Below are 26,106 nucleotides of genomic sequence, written 5' to 3'. Positions count from 1 at the left end.
GAGGCACTTCCAAATGGAGCACAGAGAGCTTGGGCCCAAGAAACAAAGACAGCATTGGCTAGTCAAGAAAATATGTAAATCTGCTGGTTAAATAATGCATTAATAAAACATAAGGGGTGGACACGCACCAACACACCACATAATGTACATTCAAAAGGAAGTAGACTTTCCAGTGTCAGACAAGTGCCTTCCTAAGATACAACATCGTTTTCCCTAGCACCAGTCGACTCCTTCCTGGACCTGCCTTGGAATTTAAACACTGTAATTCTTTGAGTCAAGCCAGATGGGTGGTTTGGCTCCTAAAGCTACAATCAACCTAGTAAAATTTGGGTTTGCTGAAGGAGAAAGCATCAGCATTTAATACTTCTAGCTATCCTATCTTTTGAAAAAATTGGGGCCACTTTTAGAAAGTACGGGGAAAAAGATGAGCTGCTAGTCATTGAAACCCAGAAGCCCCTCCCCCTCAGGACGCCCCCACATGCCTGACTGCTTCACTCCAGGCTTCTCACATCCGGGACCCTGATGTTCACCTACTGCCTGATCCAGGCACTCTCCTGAGTACTCAATGAATTTAAGTGACTGCCTTTTCAAAAGCCAACAGAATAAACAATGTGTCAAAGGAGCACTTTAAGGAGCATTTTTAGGATGTGAACCAGTCGGACATGTAATAGATATTATCAAACTGTTAAGATTTCAGGAAATGAAAGGTACAGTACCTGTGCTGATGTGAACTCCATGCTCATTTCGACCTACCCACCTGTCCCTTCCTTCTTCTTGTCTCCGCAGACAGGGCCCTGTTTTATGCATGCTTGTGTCTCTATTGCATAGCCCTCAATAAATGTCAGTTACCGAAATCTTTTTCGTTTTTCTTTTTGGTGAGTGTTATACCAGGCTGCTCCGTTGGGCATTTGGAGCCTTTGTTGGGCAATTGAAGCCTCCGTTGGGCAGTTGGAGCCTCGTTGGACCATCAGAGCCGTCTCATGCTGCTTTCCTAACTATTCCAGACTACAGCCCTCTCCAAACCCCTGTCATCTGGTAATATCGTGTCAATATCAAAAGGTGGTTTAGGAGAGGAGCCAAACATGGCCAATAGTGCCTGACTCATAGCTAGCATTCAAAAAATGTTAGTTTCATTATTATCCTTATTTTCTATTTCAAGTTATATGGCCACGCCTCACTGACGCGATCATCCTGCACCTTCTGTCTCACACTGTGTTTGAACTGCACCCCTACCCCAGGAGGGTAGACTGCATAGGCCATGCAAGGGTCACTCTTTTTTTTTTTTTAACTATTCACCAATGTGCTTGCAAAGAACTGAGCACAAGTAGGATGGTCAATGAAATATGTGTCAATTGAGTTGTTCTTAAAAATCACCTTCAGCCATGGCCGGTTTGGCTCAGCGGTTAGAGCTTTGGCCTGTGGTCTGGTGAGACCCAGGTTCAGTTCCCGCTAAGGGCATGTACCTTGGTTGCAGTCTGTCCCCGGCCCTAGTTGGTTGTGCAGGTGGCGACCACTCGATGTGTCCCTTTCACATCGATGTTTCTCTCTCTCTGTTCCTTTCTCTCCCTCCCACTCTACCTGAACAAAAAATGGAAAAATGTCCTCGAGTGAGGATGATAAAAAAAAAAATCACCTCCAAGTCTCACTAAGAGTTCTAACTGACCAAAAGTTACTTAAGATAAATGCTGTATATTGCAAATCCATAAGGTAAATTTTAGTTTTATTAGTTTAATCTTTTTTTAAATATTTTTTTTTCCTCTATTGATTTTAGAGAGAGAAGAAGGGAGAGGGAGAGAGAGACAGAAATATCAATGACCGAGAACATCGACTGGCTACCTCCTGCATGCCCTCCCCTGGGGATCGAGCCCACAGCCTGGGCATGTGTCCTGACTGGTAATCGAACCAGCGACCTCCTGGTGCATGGGTTGATGCTCAACCACTGAGCCACACCAGCTGGACTATTAGTTTAATCTTAATAATGTTACCACTGCCCATTTATTGATTTCATAAGTAACACAGAAAAAAGTTTCTAACAATTGAAAAGAAATTGTGCTATTATGTTTGAATTATAGTATAATTGGATCATGGAGACTGAAATTTTTTTTTTTGTCTAATTAGTCAGTATAGTCAGATATGAATGGAAATTAGCATGTTTCAAGAGTCAGAATAGGCACATGATTATTCATTTGCTATTTTCAAATCAATCAAAGCTGTGTTATGCATTGCGCGGTCTGTGAACACTGACTTCTCACAACGCGTACACTGAAAGATAGTTTGCATTTTTTCCTCCTTCTCAAGCTGACAAATATCTGTGTCTCTGTGAAGCCTTCCTTGAGTCCCCAAAGATAGCGCTCTATGCACACAACTCTTATGTTGCATGAGCTCTGCCCCGTGCTTGACTGTGGACACATTCATCTCCTTGATCACAGTGCACATCCTTAAAAGCCAAGACAATGTCATATGTGTACCCTACTTCCTAGTTCTTCATCAAGATCTGCCACAGCATACGTGTTTAATAATTTTGGTTGAATTGACAAATGACAGCATGAGGCATGACCATATCAGTTAAACAGAAAGTAACAACAATAATGAGACTAATCTTTTTCAAATGTTTGCTATGAGTCAGGCACTGTTCTTGGCTTGTTTTGACTCCTCTCATATCTTACCTTTTGATATTGATGCAGCAATCGCTATGTTTTATTTTAGAGATGAGGAAACATCGTGGAGAGGTTAACAACAAACAAACCAACACATAAAACCTTGTCTACAGGTTTACAGCTGGAAGGTGGCTTCGCTGGAATTTAAGCCAGACTGGCTCCAGGGTCCATTAGACTCACCATGAAACCACATCTGATGACTCCACCAGTCACAGTGACCAATGTCAAAGTGTAGCTCCACAGTGATTGCAAATAGGTGCTGAGTTGCTATAGCTAACACATGCAGATCCTACACATACATAGAAAAGGCCATTCCACAGAGGGGTGGGGAGAGAGAGCATTAAAAGGACAGGCGTTCATTAACTGCAGGCTGTGGCAATGATACTTGAATCTGTCCTTGGGGGCCTAGGGAGCCCAGATCTAGGCCTGCCACTCCCCCACACTTGAGTCATAATTGTGCTTTCCTTCCTGGCAAAACCAATTTCGGCCACAGCCATCAACATCTTTCACCCCTTTGAGAGCACTCAGGAAGAACAGAGAGATAAGGGCAAATTGTACTCCCTCTGAAAGTCTTAATAAGTTCCTGGTAAATTGGCCCTCCTCCCTCTGAGAGATCTCAGGAGATTCTAACTAAATCGAGTGCTGAAAATATTTATGATTCTGTTATTTCTTCTTCTTCTACCTGCGTCTTCACTGTGCTCTTCGTATTAGCGTTCTCTCGTCGCTACGTGGTTACTTCCAATGCTTTGTAGCCATCTCTGCCATCTGCCCTCTTGACTTAACAGCCGTGCTTTTCCTCCTACATCTCTTCTCTTATCTGTAAGAGGTTGTGTATTCAGGGTGTTTTATTTTCCCCGCACTTTATTTTCTGGATTCATCCACGGCATCCTTTTCTTCTCTACAGGCGTGTTCATTTCCTGGTGACAGGTGCTGTCAATCATGGCAATACTTGGTATTCTGGTCCCCAGACACACGCTTACAGCCCAGGCGGCCTAAGAAGAGGAGGTTGCTCTTTCATTCATCACACTGCATCTCCCAATCTACAGGCCTTTTTACCTACAAAGATCTAAGCCCATCCTGTTGCCTACAAGCTATACTATTTTGTTCTGCAAAAGTTATTGTGAATAGTTGACCTGGAGGATGATGGCGTGAGAAGCATGTTAGAGTCAGGGATCCAGTCAAATGGGAGGGGGATGCCTAGAGGGACAGAGGGACAAAACCATCAAAAGAGGATTAGGTCAAGAGAAAGGTCAGATCAGAGAATGGAATGTTTACATGGAAACAACTTAGCCCCTGCGGCTGGTGGCACTCTCTTAATTTCTCCAGGGAAGGAAAAAAGAAAGTAGTTTTATTAAAGATTCATCAATATTAACTTGGTTTTTCATGACAGCACCCAGAGAAAGCTTGGGGCAGATCTGATATATTGCAGTGAAACGTCCCCACCCTAGTAAATATGGCAAATTTCCTGGAGTGGCTGGCATTCATCTCCATCCATCATCAGAGCAGCACGGGCTATTCACTAGAAACAAATGTTCTAGATACAGTGTGTCAAACACCGGATGATGAAAATCTCTGAGAAACCGCGGGGAGTATGCTGGAAGCAAACAGACCAGAATGTTGAAAAGACCTCTGACCAGTTTCCACAGTGGAGCGTAACTTGGAACCAATGCGAAATAATGCATTTGACCTTCATAAAAGGATAATGGATGGGCCTTTAACATACGGCCAGTCAGGCTTCGGAGAATACTGGTTCCAATAGAGACAGATGATGAGGCAAAAATAAACAAACAAACAAAGGAATGTGTGGGTAGATAGACAACTAAATGGATAGGGGGCTCCTCAGAGAAGGTTAAGCAGATAATCTAATACGCATATCTGAAGGATGATCAGCCCCTTTGTTGGCTGCGATCCATTGTGAGAAGTTCTGCTCACCTGGCCACAGAGGCAACCTGCCTTCTGAGACCCAGTCAGCGGTGTAAGAAATAGGTACTTTCCAGGTCAGTCTTACTTCATAACTCTCTGGAAACTAACACAGGCTATCTCTGTCCTGACTAACCTCATTTACTAAAAGGGAATAAAGCCAAAACACCAAGTTTTATTTCTCTTTCTTCCTTTTGGTGAAGAAATACCACCTGAAGTCAACTAGAAGGCATTATCTAAACTTTAAAAAGGTTCATATGGCCCTGGCCGGTTTAACTCAGCAGTTAGAGCATCCACCGCGGTCCAGAGAGACCTGGGTTCGGTTCCTGCTACGGGCATGTACCTCGATTGCATTGTGTCCCCAGTCCCAGTTGGGGTCGTGTGGGTGGAAACCACTCGATATGTCTCTCTTACATCGATGTTTCTCTCTCTCTCTCTTCCTCCTTCTCTCCCTCCTGCTCTATCTGAAGATAAATGCAAAAAAATAAAAATAAAAATAAAGTTCATCTGTGGATTTATCTATCATTTATCTTCCTATCTGTTTATCTAGTTACCACCTGTATTTTTTTAAACACAAATGGGGCTAATAAAACTTTGAATTATAACATCAACATCCTATAAACTTCGATCCTCATAACAGATAACTATATTATTTTAGATCAGCAATGCATGATGAACATTTACTGTATTAGGTGCTTATGATATGGATTCGGCTAGACTAACAGGAGTAACACATATGTGGTAATTATGCAAGAAGCTTCTTTCCAACCAAAAAGTACTTAGTACTACTTAATGCTACATGAAATAACACTGTAAACTACGATTTAACTCGATCAGTTCTGAGAAACCAGACATATTGGGAGCTGCTTTTCTTCTTAAACATTAGTGTTAGACACAGATACGATTCAATAAAGGTACCTACTATGTGACATACTGTGCTGAAATTTTTTAAAAAAGACTTATTTTAGTAGTTTCTGAATTTATGAGTGTTGTCCACGGGGCTCTGGTTCTGGGGAACAGTACAAGGTGCGTGGCTATGTCGGGTGTTGTTAGGGACACAGAGGAGGAATGGTCTGGAGCCCTGTGTTTTCCCCACTGTGTTCTGTGGAGCCCAGGACTTCCAGGGGGCTCCCCAGGGCCACCTCGGGGCGAAGCGGGAGCTCGCTAGTGGGCATGGCTCCCGGCACTCTGCCCGTTTCAAAGAGAGCACTTTGCACTTATTATCCTGTAACTTGTTTGAAACCCAAGGGGCTTGGATGACTGTTGGAGAATCACCCGATGGAAGAAAATACAGATGTGGCTGCGTTCTAGGCTTTCACTGACGTTGGGATGCTGGAGGACGGACCAGCGCCTCAGGGACCGCAGTACAAACACTGAGCTGGGCCATCCCGCCCAGGCTACGGGCAGGGCAGCAGTCAGCATCCGCGCGCTAAAGAAAGCAACTCACACCGGAGTTTGCAAAGCGCCGCCGCCACCACGTCTGAGTTCACGTATCGCACTTCTTTATGAATGAAACATACATTATTTTAAAAAGATTAGAGGCAAAGGCATGATCTTGTGTACAAAGGGACAGATAAAAGGGCTGGGGTGGAATGAGCAAGTGTTGAATGTCCGCAAGGGAAATGTCAGGCAGCCCCTTTGATGTATTATACAATACGCGGGCTCCCCGGGGCCTCGCCAGATAATATCAAGTGAGTGGTATGCAAAGTCTCGGCATTTTAAATATTAATCGTGTTCTCTTTGGCTAGAAAAGATAAAATTATACATCATGGCCTAGAAATGACTAAAACCTACAGGGATGGTTTTCCACTCTCTTTGTTTAGTCACTTGAAAGAATTAATTATATAATTAAAGAAAGTAAGAGAGTCGAAGCTGGTTTTACAATGTACTTTCCTTTTCAAGGTCTGGCCTAGGAATCCAAAATCCAGCCTCAGTTCAATTCAAACCCTCAGTCATCAGCTAGACACCTACTGTGTCCCAACACCCTCGGCTTGGCACGTTGGGACCACAAAACTGATCGAGGTACTCTCTCCCACCTAGGGCTTTGCATTCTGGGGTGTGGGCGGGTAGGTATAGTAACAAAACATCTCTGATCAGAGGTGAGAGAAAAGTGCTAGGGTAGAAAAGCAGAGGCTTGGAGATAAGAGGGAGTGAAAACTGATTAGAATTTGTGGATTGCGGAGTGTGGATTGCGTGGCATCCTGGGTTCTTTTTAAAGGCCTAATCTTAGCTTTTTGTTCAGCAGCTGCAGGGAACCTCACTCAGGCAAGTCAGACGACTCCCGGACTTGCTTTCCACACCTGTGAAGTGGACAGGCCGACTCTGAACACCTCCAACATCTCAGGTTCGGATCCAGTGATTCCATAGTGTTCCCTATGAGAAGCTGGCACACTCTGTCAACATACGTGATCCAGACCACCCAGCAAAGGACAAGAGGAATCAGGAAAGCCCAGGACATAGAGAGAAGAGGCAAGGAGTCGATGATGAAATGCTTCTTGAGAATGTGCCACGTACAGACAGGATGGTAATTAAAACCTAAACACCTGGGGAAAACAGTGTTTAATGTCGGCATGTACCAAGAGACCCATAAGGCTGATCGATGTGTTCTGAGGAGCTAGCGTCCTGGTCAAGGATGAAAGTCTTCAAAGGCTCTCTCAGCAGAGATAATATTCATTAAGTGGCGATAACGCAGCAAGGAGAAGGGGTGGGAGTGGGGAGGGGGCACAGGAATTATAAAGAACATATATTCTCTAGTTTTTTTCTTTGCTGGGAACAGTGCACAGAGAGTACAAGGGTCTAACAACTAAATGATTGTCTGTGGCAGGTTTTTATTTTTTATCCTCACCTGAAGACATTTTTCCATTTTTTGTTCAGATAGAGTGGGAGGGGGAGAGAAAGAGAGAAACATCCATGTGAAAGGGACACATCGAGTGGCTGCCACCCGCACGACCCAACCAGGGCTGGAGATAAACCAACCGAGGTACGTGCCCTTAGCGGGAACCGAACCTGGGTCTCTCTGGACCGCAGGCCAATGCTCTAACCGCTGAGTCCAACCGGCCAGGGCAAGTGGCAGGTTTTTAAAGAAAAACAGTTTTGTTTTTTCTCTCTTCCAGTGAATTCTAATTGGGATTTTGTATTCTTTAATCCTTGAAGATGTTAACATCTCATGAAGGGAGACCAGCTAAGGGGTCGGGGGTGATGGGAAAGGTTCTGTGATAGAAATACAGAAGTTTTCCTTTAAGGAAAAATACAGACACACTCAGGGAGAATTTAAGAAGGAGACTGAGATTTCAGCATTAATTTTTTTTGTTTCTTTTTCTTTGCTCCATTTGCATTGTTCTTCTCATTTACCCTCTACATCCCAGCTGTTCATTTCAGCATCAGTTAAATCATCCCTTCTCATAGAAGATTATGTATATGTAATAATCTGCAGACACCCGCAAGCACTGGGATTTAACCTGGGGGTGCGGGGTGCTTTCCCTTTGAGGCGGGGTGACAGAGAGCTAAGCCTGCCTATCCGCTGTCCCTAGGATCCACCCGATCCTTGTTCCTCTGAGCCTACCTCAGACCTCAGAGACCAGGTGCAGGGTTCATTCTGGAAGACAGTATGCATGAGCCAGAATAATACCTGGGAGCAGCCCGTCTATGTCTCTTAGTCAAGACTTCCTCTGCTGACCTACGACGAGATTACAGTTCTTACTGTAACAGACCTGTCCACGGAAAGCCGCTGTAATTTACAACAGGTTTGCAGCAACACAGCCCATGGACGCTCATCCATTTAAACTGTAAGCAAAGGCCCGCTTTGTTCTGGCCTCTGATCCCAGCCCTGCCCCGTCCAAGCTGCCTGCAAGGCCAGGGCAGGATGACCGCTGTGGAGATGTGACAGAAGAACCCCACTGGTCCTCACAAGCAGCTAGAAATAGCAGTAAGGACAGGAAGGCAACACAGGTCTCTGGGACCCCAAGATAGTCACTCTGATGTCAGTATTATTCTCGTTGCTCCCACGGTTGTGAAAGGCGAACAGAAGTATCTGGTACAAAAGATGTTAACTGGTTACATAGTACCCGAGGGAACTCAAAGAACCAAGCAACCCTGCCCTTTCCCTGGCCGGGGGTAGAAGTCCTGGGAGACCTGGGAGACCTGGGAGGAACGTGACTGCCTTTGTCCTGCATAACTAATACCGCTTGAGCCTTCTTTTCTTCTTCTTTCCCTCCTTCTCCTCCTCCTCCTTACTCCCTCCCTTTTTATAAACGTAAATTCCCATTGATTGGGGAAATAGATTCACACTTTGAAATTCTGTGCAGGCACTATCTCTTTGGTCCAAGTATGTCCCTTTGGGGGTAAGAAATACATATTTCATGGGGATACATTCACCTCACACGAAGAAAAACTGTACACAAATATACTGCTGTGTCAACTGTATCGATTTGTGCACCATTGTAAAGACCTTCATCGTCCTCCAATATTTCTTAAATCTATCAGCCTCGCAGAAAGTGACCCGAAGGCCTCGTTTATCTGGAGAGGAAAAGAGGGGTGAAGACCGTCCTCTTCGGCCGCCCACAAACACGGTGGGTGAAACAGCCCAGACCTGGCTGCTCTGGAAGGGTCCCTGCCCCAGGGACACTGGTGCTCCCAGCACAGGCGGTGTCTTCTCTGCCTCTGCGGTAGGGTTGGCCGCGTCCTGGGTTCAGCAAGAGGCCCACGGCCAAACCCCTCTGTGGTCCTCCGGCTAACGCTACATGAAGTAGCAGCCGGGGTGCTGCTGGTGATCTGACACAGCAGGCTCGACGGCAGGGCTCCTGGCTGGATTCTGTCCTTCCAGCCCCGGACCACGTCAGGACTTCACAGTCTCTCCAGGTCCTGCTCCTACAAACCACCGTGGAATCCCCAGGTCACCACACACGCAGATGCAAATGAGGAGACTGCGCTTCCAGAGGGTGACATCTTCTGTGTTTAAATCATGTTCTTGTCTAATGGCATCATGAAAACAGACTATCACTAGATTCGGACGATTCTCAGGTCTCTTCTAGTAAGCTTTCGCTTGGCGTCTATCACTTTACAGACGGGAACGTGTAAATGACTCCCCCAGAGGCACCTGCCAGGTGGACACACTCTCAAGGGGACTTCCGATTACAAAGGTCATATTCCACTTTTATGGAGATACAGGACCTCTGAGGGTGGCATGCTGGTTTTGTTTCTCCTTGTGGCCTGTGTTGCCTGTAGTCTGTTGATTGTTAAACTAAAGTGACTAAAAATGTGAACTAGAGGAAAAATCAATAGAGATTACAAGATTAATTCAAAGTCAACAAACATAACTAAAGCTCATTAAAAAAAATGGAAGATATAAGTTCATCTCCTCAATTTAGGACTATATACAGCAGATTGTAATTGTTGATGGCGGACCAATAACCAGCCAGTAAGGGGACAATAAGAATGTGCAGGGTCGATCTCTAAAATGTGTAAGAAGGACATCATTGAACTGTGCGTGTGAGGCTGTGGCCGTCAGCCACATGTGGGTATTTACATTTAAATTAATTAAAATTAAATGAAATATATACTTAGACCAAAGAGCTTCTCAGTCACACCAGCCATATTTCAAATACTCAGTAGCCCAATGTGGCTCATGTCTACAGTACTGGACAGCTTAGAGAAACATCCCCATCACTATAGAAAGTTCTAATAACACTGCGACTTATAGAAGATAATCACTACTATTATCTTTCATAATTATATAAAGAAGGAGGAGGAGGAAGGCGAGAAAAGGAGAATAATGTGAAGAGAAAACATTGACTAAGCTTAACTGTTCTGTGCTAAACACTTGAAATGACTTATTTCATATACTTCTCACAAGTTTCCTCACGAGGTGGGGACTATAATTATCCCGTTTCTAATTCCGATGACTGTGCCTGGAGAGATTAAAAAGTCGCCGTGCTTGTACACTTGATCATTAGCTCAGCTGGGTTTCCACTACAGCCATCAGACCAGTCAGTGGGCAACTGGTAACTTACGCAGCTCCTACTGAAGAACTTGGAACGTTTAGAGGGAACAGTACATGTTGTATAAGTGGTTCTCTATCCTAGATACATACCAGAAGCATCTGGGGAGCTTGCTCAAGGTACAGATGCCTGAGCCCTAATCCAGAGTAACGGGGGGGGGGGACCGGAGCTTGTACCTTTGGGGACCGCCTAGTGCTTTGGATGTGCAGGCCAGTGTTGAAGATAACTGTGTAGAGATGTTCTCCTCCACCTCCCACAGTCCAGAAACAAAGTGTAGACCCTACCCGAGGCCACTGACAGTCACCACTGACAGATCAGAAATGAGAACCTAGATATCAGTGCAGAATCCTACAGACTAGGGCTAAGGGCGTATTCATGAACACCACTTTTCTGTTTCCTGATGAATGCCGTCACTTCATGTAATTCATGCAATACTTAGAAATTATGTCGAAATTCACAATTTGACAACAAGCTTTTACAAGCAAACAGTGGGTGTAGCACCACTCTCTTCCTGGAAAAAATAAATAGGGTGTCCTTCTTTAAAAGCAAACATTTTCTTCCTAAGAAGCTAACACCAGTCTTGGAAGAGTAACAGGAACAGTACGATGTATATGGCTGCCAACCAAGAAACCCGATTTCTAGTCCCAACTGTGCCCACATCTCTGCCACGGGAGCAAACCACTTCCTTTAGTTAAAGCTTAGTTTTCTCATCTATGCAGTTAGGGTGTGGTCTGTGATGATCTCCAGTGGTTCTCAACCTCTGGGTCACGACCCTTTTGGGGATGGAACGACCCTTTCACAGGGGTCGCCTAAGACATAAAAGTAGCGAAATTACAGTTATGAAGTAGCAACAAAAATAATTTTATGGTTGGGGGTCACCACAACACGAGGAACTGTATTAAAGGGTCGCGGCATTAGGAAGGTTGAGAACCACTGATCTACACGGTCCATTCACGGTCCATTCCATAGTAGCTCCCTCCTGGCATCTGTATGCAGGTTGAGTACACTTTAGAAATGAAACATCCAGCCTGCTGTAGAACAATGCATTTGCTTTCATCCCAGTTAATCTATTTACCCCATATCAAGGGAAAGCAGGGGGCAGCAGATGAAAATCCCATCTTGGCTTTTATCTTGTCCAGGCTCATTCTGACTCTTGTCACTGATTGGCCAGAAGTCTTATAAGAGAGTCAGCACCAGCCATCTAACAAGACTCATTCCCTGTAGGTGCCTTTCGGAAGTGGTAACGACATACCTACCCCCTGCCCTCCTATAGTCACAGCTGCTGATCTGAAAATTACGATGTGTCAGGCATCTACCACCTTAACGTTCATCAACTCATCTGTACGGCTCTTAACGCTTAACTGTAATGGGTCTTTATGTGGCTGAAGAGGCTAGCCAACCAAGACAGAAGTCATCATGAATAAGTAGCATGCTGAATATCCATTTCTTACCTTGCGCTTGTTGGTAGGACACACGTAGAGATAGCTTAAAATTGTTTTCAACCCAACTTTATCATTCAGCTTCTCATAGGTTGTTCCATAGTCGGTTGACCTATAATTCAAAAGTAGCATTAGTGAGGACAGAAGTATACGTCATTTGGCTGCTTGTCAGTCTAATGTATGTTTTACGTAGTAGAATGGCTCTCAGGAGGTTGCTCAATGATTCATGTAGAACATAATGATGCTTAATTATGTACACAGTAGCATCATGTGAGTGGTTAGCATTTGCATTTAAATTGAATTGGTAAAAATTAAAACTCTATCTCTCTACAGCTCCTTAATGTGCGCGTTGCCTAAAGGATGTGGTTAATTTTAAAAGATTAAGAGAGGAGCGTGTCCCTTGAATTGACCAAAGAATAAAGAGATTTTACTTAGATTTGACATTTCTAAACTTAAGCTTTATCTATAGCGCAGTGGAAAAGCAGGTTCTCCAGATTTATTAACAGATTGTGTTTTCTTCCGTGAGTCAGAGTATATGGTGGGTCAGTCCCTTCAAAGGTCATTCAGTCTTCTCCTATTATTTGAGAGTAAGAAAATGTCTCAATATGTGAAATTTCACACTCTTACTTGCTGGCCTTATCCAGTGGTAAGAAACATGGAGCTGAGAGGACATTACCTTTCGGCACCGATCCTACCTTTGTGGAGATTCTTTCATCTTTATCGAGCTATTGGTCAATAACTTATTCATTCAGATTGAATAAATAGGACTTAGTCGCCTTCTCTATGAAAGTATATTACATATTTCAGAATTTTAATCTTATCGGATCATTATTACCACTATGTGCCGTGGAGAATATTATCTGTATTTGAAGAAAGTAGTTGAATGAACTTATGTGGCCTATTCCAAGAAAAGAGCGGATAAATGGACAGCTGGAATTTGAATCCAGGGATTCTAGCCCTAACCCTGTGTCACTAATATACCACAGATTTTTTTCTTTTTTTAATTTAAAGAAAACAGATATAACTAAAAGTTTCTTTCAGCCTTCTTTTTACATATAGGAGTTTCCCGATACAATTGGTTCATTCATTCATTCATTTATCATCCATTCATACTTATTTGTAGAGCTCCTGGAAATGTACCAGGCCCTACCAGCATCCAACACATGGCTCCTACTCTCAAGAATCCAACAGCTTTCCGTGAAAGGCAGATACATAAAGTTATAATGTGTTAAGTGCAACAATACAGATAAGAACTAACAAGGCTTAGAAAATACAGTTGGTTTAATTAGAAAAACACAAAAATGTAATCATTTTAATTCATTTCTAGTATTATAAAAAATACAAATTCCTATAGGCCAGAAAGACTAAATAGAAGAAGTTCGTGATAACAATCTCATCACCGTGCATTAAGGACCCACTCCAGACCACACACTGCACTATGAAAGCTGTGTAACAGCCCTGGCCAGTTTGGCTCAGCGGTTGAGCATTGGCCTGTGGACCAGAGAGACCAGGGTTTGGTTCCCACTAAGGACATGTACCTCGGTTGCAGTTTGTCCCCAGCCCCGGTTGGGGTCGTGTGGGTGGCAACCAGTCGATGTGTCTCTATCACATCTGTTTCTCTCTCTCTTCCTCCCTTTCTCCCTCCTGCTCTATCTGAAGATAAATGCAAAAATGTCCTCAGGTGAGGTTAAAAAAAAAGAAAGAAAGAAAAGAAAGCTGTGTAACATGTAAATCCGGAATTCAAGAAATAAGAATTTATTCTGGCTGATGATCTGGGGTATTTTCACCCTAAAAGTTATATATATTACCCATAAACATTTTAAATAATATTGCATTCTTACAATGATACATTGTTATATAATATGTACTATATCTGTATATATTACAAATAGTCCATAATTCATAGATTTAGATGATACTTCAAATCATGGAAGACTGGGGTATTATGCACAAGTTTTTGGAAGAACTATGGATCTTGAAACTGGAAAATAGGTAAGACTTTAGAAAAGGGAAGTGGTAAGAACACCGTAAACTAGAAGGCACTTTGTGTAAACCAAAGATATAACCTGCTTTCTTCTGCACCGTTTGAAGAGCATTCTAAGCTCTTTCATAGGAGATCTCATTTATGGACCACATTCATCTTTTATTTCTCCTCAAACTCATGCTGATGTGAAATTTCTTCCTACTCTCTAAGAAATATCTGAGATTTATTACATAACTCAGCGCAGTCTTGGTGCTTGGCTCTCCCCCTGCACCCCCACCACTGTGACCCTGGCCTTACTCGTGTAAGTGAGAAGGTTGAAAGGTGAGTAAAAGGAGAACTTTCTCTTCTTATTAAGACTTATCTGTCTCAGAAATGTTACTAGCTTTTCTCTAGCTCCTTTTCTTGGATAGCTTTTTCTATTCATTGTTCTGAACAATACTTATGAATCAAGAACAAACAACTAGATGCAAAATCTACATGGGAGTGGTGGGATGAGGAGGATGAAATGTGCAAATACTGTTACATTAATAACTTTTGACCAGCGATGGGGAAATTAGTAGGACTCTGTTGGAGATGAAGAAATGTTCACTTTTCCGAATGGGGGCGAATGGGAAAGGAGGCTAGAGAAGTAGGGACCCGTCCATAGAGAGGTGATGATTAGTTTTCGTCATTTCTATCAACCTGACCTCTGAGCTACTCAATGTCCTTGTATTTTATCCTCACCCAAGGACATTTTTTCCATTTTTTGTTCAGATAGAGTGGGACGGAGAGACAGAGAAACATCGACGTGAAAGGAACACACTGAGTGTTTGCCACTTGCACAACCAACCAGGGCCGGGGACAAACTGCAACCGAGGTAGTACGTGCCCTTAGCAGGAACCGAACCTGGGTCTCTCTGGACCGCAGGCTGATGCTCTAACCGCTGAGCCAAACCGGCCAGGGCTCAATGAATATTTTTACACTACAAAATACAAGGACAAATAAGGATTGTTCTATAAGGATTCTGTATGAAATCATCCTCATTTGTGTGTGTGTTTGTGTGTGTGTATTTAATTGAAATCTCAATGTGACAAGATAATGGAGGAACTAGCTCAGATGTACATTAGCAACATTTTTTTCAAAGATCTTATGCTATGTTATTGGAGGCTTTCCTCTTACAGGGGTGGGGAATGTCCGGCCTGCGGCCTGTGTAAGGCCCATGGAGTCAATACTAGCCAACATCACACGCCTCACCAAATTAGCTTGACCAAGTGTAGCAGGCTAAGTTTTAGTTGATCATTTTGTATGGCCAGCAAATAATGTTTTATATATATACATACATACACACACACACACACACACACACACACACACACACGTGTGTATATATATATATATATGTATCTCCAAATGGCCCTGGGCAGCAGAAGTACTCCCCAGCTCTGGCAGGTCATCTAGATCCTTCACAGTATCTTTCGTGTCTTTTTGTGCTATCTCTTGCCCCTTGAATGTTCAAACCTCAAAAGTAAAATAAAAATTGTAATTCTCAGTTCCAGCAAAGCTACATGTTTAAACATTATGGCACCGTAATAACCAACAGACAGTAGGAGAAAAGACGATGCCTTTCCACAACCCAGAATGTCACAGACTCGCAGCTGCCCAAGGCTGTCCCATAAAGCTAGAACTGGAGTGTCGGCATGTGCCGTGGATAAACTAACAATCAGCTGGGATACACGGGTACACTGGTACAGGAATGCCAACACTTGCAAACCAGCTGGTAAATATTTACTGCAGCAAGTTGTCTGAGTAGAACTTGTGCCAACCTCACCACATGGCGTCTTCCCTGGGTCTTCCTTGATCTCCTGACAGTCCGGCAGTCAAAGGACTGGGGGCTGGCACCGCAGAGGTCCTCAAGGAACTTGCTCCAACACTAAGAGGAGCCCTGTTCTCATTAGTCGGTGCCTCAGCCAATCCCAGTGAAGAAGACAGTGCCCTTGGAGGCGGCACTGCACCCTGAGAGGCAACTCCCATGCCCATCTGCAAACCCCCTTCACAGCTAACAGATGCTTCCGGTTATCTTGCACGGTCTGTGGGAACTGCGGTCTCCCGGGGATGTGGGCTCTGAACCAGCAGAGGAGACAGACAGGGAGCAGCAGGCTGGCTGGCGAGCCAAAGTACTGCGGTTGAGTATTCTAAGTATCCCTAGGGAGGGGGACAGGGAAGTATTATCCAAGATAAAAAAAGAATGTTAGGAAATTCTTGATGAAACAAGAGTTAATGTTCCTTTACTTCAGAACTAATAAATTTCATTATTCTCATATATGTACATAACTGATATTATTCTAATTAATACTGTGACCCTCTTTAGTGCATATGTCATAGCATTTCCCAAAGGTATTTGATTATAAGATCATTCTTGAGGGTTATGTAATGAGATACGTGTTCTGAACAACATACTTTGGGGAACACAATATCAAATATATATATATATATATACACACACACACACACACACACACATACACACACACATATATTTTAATAAAGGAAAAGAAAGATTATGGATCTTGGTTTTACAAGAAAAGGGGAACAATAAAATTATATAAAACAAAATTGCAAACAGAAAGGCCAACCTATGCTAACCATAAAGTGATTATTGTTGTAAAGGCAAAAAACAACAACCAAGGGAACAATATTTAAAAATTATGTATCATACAAAGACACAGACATATTTAAGATACAATATAAGTAGCTTTGAATTCTCAATTTGTACCATTTTTAAAAACATTCCAGCCCGGCAAGTGTGGCTCAGTGGATGAGCACTGACCCATGCACCAGGAGGTCGCCGGTTAGATTCCCGGTCAGGGCACACACCCAGGTTGTGAGCCAAATCCCCAGTGGGAGGCATACAGGAGGTGGCCAATCAATGTTCTCTCTCATCGATGTTTCTCTCTCCTCCTCTCCCTTCCTTTCTCTCTAAAATTCATAAAGAAAAAAATTAAGAAATAAATAAAAACATTCCAAAGGAAGCATTTTTTTTCAGGTTTTGTTTACAGGTCTACAGAAAAACAGAACACCTGTCAATACCTATGTTGTACTAGAAAAACAAAAATGTTAAAAAATAAGCATTCCATGGGTCGTCATACCCCTATGTTCATAGCAGCACTATTTATGATCGCTAAGATCTGGAAACAGCCCAAGTGTTCATCAATAGATGAGTGGATAAAAATAAAACCTATGGTACATATACACAATGGAATACTATGCAGCGGTAAGAAAGAAAGATCTCTTATCCTTTGAGACGATATAGAAGAACCTGGAGAGTATTATCCTAAGCAAAAAAAGCCAATCAGAGAAAGACAAATATCACATTATCTCACTAATTTGTGGAATATAATGAACAAAACAAGCTGAGGCACAAAATAGACCCAGAGACATGGAAGTGGGGTACAGACTGACAAACCTCAGAAGAGATGGATGTGGGGGGTAGGGAAGAGATAAATCACAGAGCTTATATGCATGTATATGTAAACAAGGACACAGACAATAATGCGGGGGGGGGGCAGGGGAGATGGGATTGGGAGGAGGGTGTCAATGGGGAAACAAGGAGAAACATCTGTAACATAAATAAATAAACAGATAAATAACTAAACAAACAAATAAATAAAATAAGCATTCCAGGAAAATAAATATGCAAGTGATTAAATCAGAGCTGGGATATTTTCGCTTTTGAAACTTAATCCCTACTTTACCCTTTTTACAAACATATTTTTAATAGTGACTTTTAGAAAATTTGAAAGCATGTCTTTATTCAGTTCTATGCATCGAGTTAAAATCGGTTGCTCCGAGGGGTGTAGGAACCATGGTAAAGACACGGCACCTGCCCTCTGAGAGGGTATGATCGTGCTGAGATAGCACCGTCTCCCATCACACCGAAGGGATCAATACCGGGCATGACTCCTTTCCACCAGGAGCAGCAGGAGCAGAATGTGGGACTGGATTCCCCTGCTATGATCTCACACCATCAAATGAGAGAATAAGCAAGCACAGAATCATTTGTGAACGAAATGAGACCATAAAACAAGACAAGCAACAATGACTGGCATACAATAAACACTCAATAAATGGCAGCTTCTGTGATCCATGTTATCGCCACTTTTATCTTGATTTTTTTTTTTATTCTTTGCCTAACACTTACTAAAATCCATAACATGAACCCTCAAGGAAAACCTCAACCACTGAAAATGACTGAGATTTAGTTGGCTGAGAACAGAAGCTATTTGTGAAGCTATTACCATTTTTAAATGCAACCGAACTTAGACTGTCTTATTTTTTCCTTTTATCATTTTTCATATATATATACATACACACACACACACACACACACACACACACATATATTAATCCTCATTTGAGGATATTTTTCCATTTATCTTCAGATAGAGCAGGAGGGAGGGAAGGAGGAAGAGAGGGGGAGAGAGAGAGATATTGAGAGAGAGAAACATCATCGATGTGAGGGAGATACATCGATTGGTTGCCTCCTGCATGACCCAGACCAGGGTGTGGGCCAAACCGCAACCAAGGTACCTGCCTTTGACCAGAATCAAACTAGGACTCTTTGGTCTGAGGGCTGACACTCTAACTGCTGAGCCAAACCAGCCAGGGCATCATTTTTTCATTTTTAAAAGACGTGTGTTAGTTTTGTGTGGGACTGGGATTAGAGAGGGAAGGGTAAGAACTGAAGTTTAAGAGTTAAGATTTCACACACTGCTTCTATAATAAATGTGCCGGGATGCCATTGCCTAATAGACCATTACGCTGCAGACCTAACAGATAATAAAATTGGAAGTGATCTAAGCACTTCACATGCAGATTCCTATGAAATGAATATTGATATCAACCCCATGTACAGATAAGGAGAACCCAGAAGTATATCCAGCCTCCTCCAGGCCACAGAACCTGGAAGTTGCTGCCTCTTTAGCCCACGGTCCACTGCTGCTCTCAAAAGCTACAAGAGGTACAGAGGATGTATTTACAAAATCTAGTCTTGCATTTCTTAGTAAAAGACACAGGAACTGAAACTGCTCGAAGTCCAACATGGTGCAGCTCAAAACCTGCCTTTTCCTCACATCAGGTAAAAGGACCGAGGGCCTGCCAGGGAGAATCAATTTTAAGGAAAGTATATGCAGAAACTCTCACCACCATCGAAGAAGAGAAAGCATGTCATTGATCTGGTCCACCCTGGCGCCCGGGATGACCAGAAATACTGTCAAAGGGAGTGGGTCAACCTCTTAACGATGTGATGGTGTGTCATGTTATCCACATGCCATCGAGGAAGGGAGCCTGAAGTCACACTCACTCACTGAGGGACCAATCAGCGCCCTGGATCCCTCCACGAATAAGCTGCAGATCTGCCATTTCACATTTACTTCTGTACCCAAGAGGTTTGCAATATGATAGCTGTAGATGCCCAACCCTTACTCCCTCTCCTTTTTTCTGCCTGATCCCTGCCCCTGCCCACCCTAGTCTTGCTACGCCCTGTCCTTCCAAAGATCTTTCCCCAGAGACCCCAGCAGATGGCCCCTCCCTCCCTTCTGGACAACAGAGACCCCAGCAGATGGCCCCTCCCTCCCTTCTGGACAACAGAGACCCCAGCAGATGGCCCCTCCCTCCCTCTGGACAAGGCCATGCTGTAAGACCCAGCCACCTGCCCCTCCCCCGGCACACTTCCATTTCTCTGAGTGTATTTACCCCCATCTGCTGCCTCTACTTATCTGTCATCTCCTTCCCCTACCAGCCTGTAAGCTGCACGGGAGCAGGAATGGTGCCGTCCTGCCTACGGCCGGCTGCCTAGCTCTCAGAGCAGCACCCGGACGCCGCGAATCCTCGCAGTTCAGTTCTGGACAGCTCGCAGACGTCCTGTTGCTCTTCTGGTGTGGCCGCCGGATTTCCGCTAAGTCAAGGAGGAGCCCCCGCGGTCTGGCAAGGGCTACGGCCATCCCTGCTGTTAGCAGACAGTCGCCTGCGTGGGGCGATGTGGGGTGAGGGTGGTGGGCAGGCCCACACTCCTCCACTTTTTCATCAAGAAACCTCTGCCTGACATCCATTCCCTGACTACCCCCAGTGCCCCAAGAGCGATAACTGTATCATTGCTCAGCCTGAACCCCCAGGCTCCAGGGCAGGGCCGGCACGTCGCAGGTGCCTTCGCTCACAGAGGGGAAATGAATGCATGGTGCCTAATGGGCACGGTCTCCGAACCAAGGATGAGCCAGGCGACTTCTTCAAAAGGCTTCAGAACGTACCCACATGACCTGAGCTCCTCCTCCACCTTTAGGCCTCAGAAAGGAAAGATGCTGTACCCCAGACACATCCAGCCACATCGCCAAGGTCACAAAACAAAGACTCAAGCTATGGGGGAGCTCGGGACCAAAGCACCAGGGCAGTACTCAAATCCACCCCAGGAGGTGCCCTCAAATCAGAACCCAGTTCGCCTCTACGTCGCACAGCTGCGGCTTCTGGGCTTTGCTTCTTTCCTAAAACCATTAGGAATGACCACTTTCATTGCTCCTCGTGCACTTGGCGGCATAAAAATAGCTTCCAGAGCCAAAGGCACACGGGCTGCTTCGCAGACGCCGCTCCTCGGTAACAGAGGATGCGTGCGGTTAAGGCGGCGAGAATAATTTAGGGTTTGCAAAATGTTTGTGAGTGAGTCAACATTTAAATAACTTCATTATCGTTCATTCACATATTTTTGTAACCTGTCAGTGCAACTGATGTTTCTATCCCCGTGTTACAACAAACCCCTGCACATTTTAAATACAATCAGCGGATTCCATTAGTCTACCCACCGTCAAGCAAAGATCTCCAGATCCGTTTGTCATACCTGGAGACTGGAAGAGGCAATCGACATCCAGAGATGACAGGGAGCTGAAGGGAACTGTCTCCTGCTTGCAAAGGATCTGCCCTGAGTACGTTTGCCCGGCAGCCTAAACACACAGTTTAAACGTGCTGATGAGACATTACGGTGCAGCCCTAGCTGCATAAGCTTCCCTGTGTCCTGGATTCCCTGAACTTTTCAGGTTAACTTGCAGAACTAGAGAGAAGGAGGTTAAGCAGTGGGACTAGGGGGCAGGGCATGTCCAATGGATACAAAGATGCCTCCACTCTGCCATATGTCACAGAATTTGGAAATTAATTTGACATGAAAAGGATTGAGTTTTTCCATGTAAGACATGGGTGGGTAGCTGCGGGTTCACACGCTGTGAGGATGCCCTCATCTTTCTGTGGTCCTTCTCTTCCTCGGCTCACCACGCCGAGGTGGTGTTTGCAGGGGTGGGGCGCAGTTGAGATAAGAAACAATGTATCTGATTGTGATGTGTGCTATTTCTCCTGGGAAAAGGAGGCAATACAGTACGCCACACACATGCCGTCTATTCCTGCTGTGGATAAAACTGGAGGTCTACAATAATGATGACATTCAAGACGGGGGTTACCTTTACCTCTGAAATACCTTCCAGTTCATCGTTGAGCATAAAAATAACCAAAACTGGTTGGCACTGATAACTGGATCTCTGACTCTTTTGCTTAAGAAAGGGAAAGCTATTTAAGCAGAGGTCTTCAGTTTTTTTGGGGGGAACAGGCATAGGTTTTTTTGGTACATGCCCCTAGCGGGAACCAAATCCGGGACTCTCTGGTCCGCAGGACGGCGCTCCAACCACTGAGCCAAACCGGCCAGGGCAGGAGGAGAATTCTTACACACACACACACACACACACACACACACACACACGTGCGCCTGCGCCTGTCTGTCTCCAGTGTCTCTCATTCAACCCTTCCACTCCACTCCAGCTCCACACTGGGGCAGGCCCGACCACCTGTGGTGTCCAGCACTCACCTGTGTTCCAGCAGCACAGGTAAAATTACTTGTTCTTTCTCACAGATGCAGCCTCTCATGCTCCTGTTTCTCTGCAAACACAGTACCACCTGCTAGACAGACATGCTGGTACTGGAGGCCGGGCACATACTGCTTCTCATCTTTCGAGATTCTATTCCACAGTCACGTTCTCAGCGGTGCCTGACAATGCCAGGGGACCAGTCGTCTTTTTTCTTTCTTCCACGACATCCCAGACACCTCGACATTGAAACTGTTGATGTTCAGAGTTTTCTGTGCTAATGGAGTATGTTCCCCAAAGGCGGGATGAGTTCACAGTGATCCTTTCCACCTTGTTTCTGCCCATCAAAACCCATCTGTCTATTTCAAGGCTGGACGTAGGTGTCCTGTCCTTCACCGATCTTACTCACATCCCTCTGTTCAATGGGATGACTCTCTCCTTTACAACCCTTATCTGAACCTCTCCTGCAGGCTTCTTATCCTCCGCCACGTATCACCCTTAAATGGATCTGATGTCCCCACCTGCCGGCCTTCTACTAGTGAGCAGGTGCATCCCCACCACCCTTCTGTCCCTCCCCACCACTGTAGCTTCTCCTTCCCATCCAAACACTGCTCAAACAATGCTGCTGATTGAACTCCCCACTCTGAAATGTTCTCCTCTGTTATCAGAAAATATAATTTGAGAAATTTTATGTGTGATTTTTGCATTTCTTTTTGGAGAGTGAGGAAGCAAGAACACTTCGGGGATCCCCGCCGAGTGTGCGCCAGACGGTCAATTACAGCACAAATATCAGAGAAATTAGGGGCTTAGGAAGAACTCATACAAATGTTTTTGTCCAATGTATTATGCATTAATTTATTAAAATATTACATATAAATATAGCAATGGGAAACATACTATGCATTTATCATTTATGTGGGTGAAGATACATTTTAAAAAGGTGGGATTGTTTGTTCAGCTATATAAAGGGTTCTGTCTTTTACTATGAACCTAATCCCCAGACATTTCTGGCCCATTACCTCTCTCTTCATGCTGAGGTCACCCATGAATCGGCTGCATTCTCTACACTCACATCCAACTGTGTTAAATAGTCTATGAATCATCATAGTGAACATTATTGAGTGCTCCAAACATACCATACTCTGGCTGACAAGCACTTTACAAGGATTACCTCATTTACTTCTCAGAACACCTCTGAGTTAAGTACTGATATGATCCACATTTTCCAGATCTAGAGATCAAGACGTACAAAGGATGACCAACGTGCCCAATGCCACACAACGATAAGAGCAGGGCCTGGATTCAAACCTAGGCAGCTGGTTTCTGAAGCCACCACGCCTAATACAGAGACAAGAGGGCTCAGACATTAAGCGTTGTTGTCTTTGCAGAAATATAGACTGGTTTGTCTGGAAATAAATGAAATTTTTCTAATGCAGTGCCCAGAACTTAGCTACCCTGCCTCCCAAACAAGGGGTATCTGCCAGGTCATAGCACCTGCCAGTTATCATCGTAAAGTCAGTTTTCTATTTGAAAGAAAATCCTTAGCTCAAGCATCTAATGAACCAAGACTCCAAAGGTAGCGGTGGTGCTAGGGTACAAAACCAGGCATAATGCGTAGTCTCTATGAAGCTAATCTGATTACTAGGAAATACAGTGTGGCGATAGAGTGAGATGGTCCATTCATCCATTCAACAGTTATTTTTTTTTTTTTATCCTTACCCAAGGACATTTTTCCATTTTTCGTTCAGGTAGAGTGGGAGGGAGAGAGAGGAACAGATAGAGAGAGAGAAACATCAATGTGAAAGGAACACACCAAGTGGCTGCCACCCTCACGACCCACCAGGGCCGGGGACAAACTGCAACCAAGGTACGTGCCCTTAGCGGGAACCGAACCCGGGTCTCTCAGGACTGCAGGCTGATGCTCCAACCGCTGAGCCAAACCGGCCAGGGCCCATTCAACAGTTCTTTATGTTGTCTCTCCCAAGTCCCAGGCCTCGGTGTGAAGAACGCCCTGTCCCGGAGCTGCAATGGCACACGCATCCCCCTTGCGTCGGAACCCCTGTCAGAAAATGAATTCCAGCTGCGATTGCTCACTGCTATGTCTCCTCTCTCACGGCACTCTGGTTGGCTAATGGAGCCTGGGAATGTCTTGCCTGGCAATGTGCAAAAACAAATAACACACTTATCAAATGAAGCCAGTGCTACTTGGTCCTCCACGCCCTTCGATCAGAACCCACAAGTGAAAATTACACATGCATTCTGGAAGCCAAAGCAACTAAACATTTAGTGGTGACAGCAGCATGTACTTGATTCCCAGAGATAAACATGATCCACTTATTCTAAAATGTAAACATTGTTCTGTGAGGGTCATGTCATCGCGTTACGTTTTCTCCCGTAGATGGTGGGAGCTTCGGTTTCCCATGATGGTGCATAACTGCGCATTTGCTGCCTTGGGTTTGGTAAAAGTGAAGTGGAAAATGAGTGAATTACCTCCTCGTCTGTCATCAGACAGGAATGGAGCAGCTGATCTCCAGCCGTGGCTGTGACATTCGAGCATTTCTCTAGCAGGCAGGGTTCTAGGGAAATTCTACACTGACAGCCCAACAACACACGTCTGAGATGTTGGGCTTAGAGATCTGAAATTGCAGGAGACAACCAGGGGTCAGAGTGTCAGGATGGAGGTATATGCTCTCAGCCTGGTACATCCTGTCTGCTTTCTACTTAGCATCTTTGAGGGAGAAGTGATTGAACCTGGTCAGAAACCACGGTGTGTTCATTAATGCACATCCTTACAATGTCTTAAAATATCAGCTTTTACAAATTTTGTTTATTTTTAAATTTATCGGGGTGACATTGTTTAATAGGATCATATTGGTTCCATGTGTACATTTCTATGAAACAAGATCTGTAAATTGCAGCTTTTAAAAATGTTTGGTCCCTACTTGTTATTTTGAAGACAGGTAAACATTCTAGAATGTTAGAGCTTCAGTAAGGTCTTAGATGATCTCATCTAGGTTCAATAAAAGAAAAAAAGTCAGTGGGAGAGTTTAAGCCCCAGCCTAATTATATATTAAACAGATATCTCATTGAAACACCTGTCCTCCACCCCAACCCACCCCTGCGCGCATCCTGATTCCCCCTTTAGTAACTCGTTAACAGTTTCACGTACCCTCGTGGGATCAGTAAAGCAGTTTCCACAGACTAGAACAAGTGCAACCACATGATTCTGCACATGAAGAGGCTGGAACTCAGAGGATAGTACTCAAGCCTTAGTTGGTGCCCAAGTGAAAAGAGAACCTAAGGTTTTCTGATTCCTGTGCTATGACATTTCTTGGAATTACAGGTGATCAACTATGAAACGGACCTTCATCATCAGAGAAAGAAACTTAATCAAGTGTAGCCATCTTACAATCAATATTCTAAGAATGCAATGCAACACTGTATGAAAAAGTTGCTGCTTCTCCATAACAAAACAAACCTAGAGGTTTGTATGAGTTAGAAGCTGTGTACAACTGCAGTTCAGAACCCCATCAACCAAACTGAAAACTATGGTCACATTTGGGAATGGGACCCGGGCTAGGAATGGCTGTCCAGCAAAGAGGATATTAACAATTAAAGAAATACATAGAATGCTTCCAAAGAAGCCTCCCTCGTGGAACAGAGATTTAAAAGGTAAGCCCAGGAACACTTCATTAATCCTTACCCCCTCCAGTCTACATGCAGTGACGTACAACCACCCAAAGGTAACACTATGTGTTTCATAAAATCTGCACGGTACAGCTGCCTGAGGATGGAGTTCTAACGAGCGCCATCACTCCACACTGCATGACATTTGTCCACAAGTACCAGGAGAACTGCCAGGTCCCAGTGCCCTCTGCTTTCCCAATGTTATTTAAAAAGCAGACTAATCCAGGAGAAACTGGCAGCGCCATCCAGTCTTTCCCTAGACCCTTCCCTGAATTCGTAAATGCTTCACAGTGACCACAGTATCAGCTGACACGCTCAGACCCCTGCTGGCTTTCCTCCTTCTGTGCCACTGGTGCCACCTGAATGCCTGGGAACAGGTGCTCCAAATGGTCACCAAAAGTCCAAGACCGAGTCTCCAAAACCAGACACAATGTGCAGCTTCCACGAAGCTAATTCAATGATTAGAAATACAATATAGTAATGCAGTACGATGGTCCATTCATCCATTCAACAGTTATTTATACTTTGTTTCCCATGTTCTAGGCCTTGCTC

The 26,106-nt window shown here is 44.3% G+C and overlaps 1 protein-coding gene across 6 annotated transcripts in view; it reads right to left on the bottom strand.

Annotated features, from left to right (window-relative positions):
• The window catches only part of SORCS1 (sortilin related VPS10 domain containing receptor 1), a 474,859-nt gene that overhangs the window by 210,299 nt on the left and 238,454 nt on the right, over nt 1–26,106 (bottom strand). For all 6 annotated transcript variants that reach the window (XM_036264900.1, XM_036264895.1, XM_036264899.1 and 3 more), the window contains exon 3: nt 12,025–12,124. In XM_036264900.1, the coding sequence (XP_036120793.1) occupies nt 12,025–12,124 (100 nt within the window). The remainder of the gene's footprint in view (nt 1–12,024; nt 12,125–26,106) is intronic.

This window comes from Molossus molossus, unplaced genomic scaffold (assembly GCF_014108415.1).
Source record: "Molossus molossus isolate mMolMol1 unplaced genomic scaffold, mMolMol1.p scaffold_m16_p_17, whole genome shotgun sequence".
NCBI lineage: Eukaryota > Metazoa > Chordata > Mammalia > Chiroptera > Molossidae > Molossus > Molossus molossus.
Note: the sequence above shows the minus strand (reverse complement) of the source record. Positions and strands in the feature narration are given on the sequence as shown.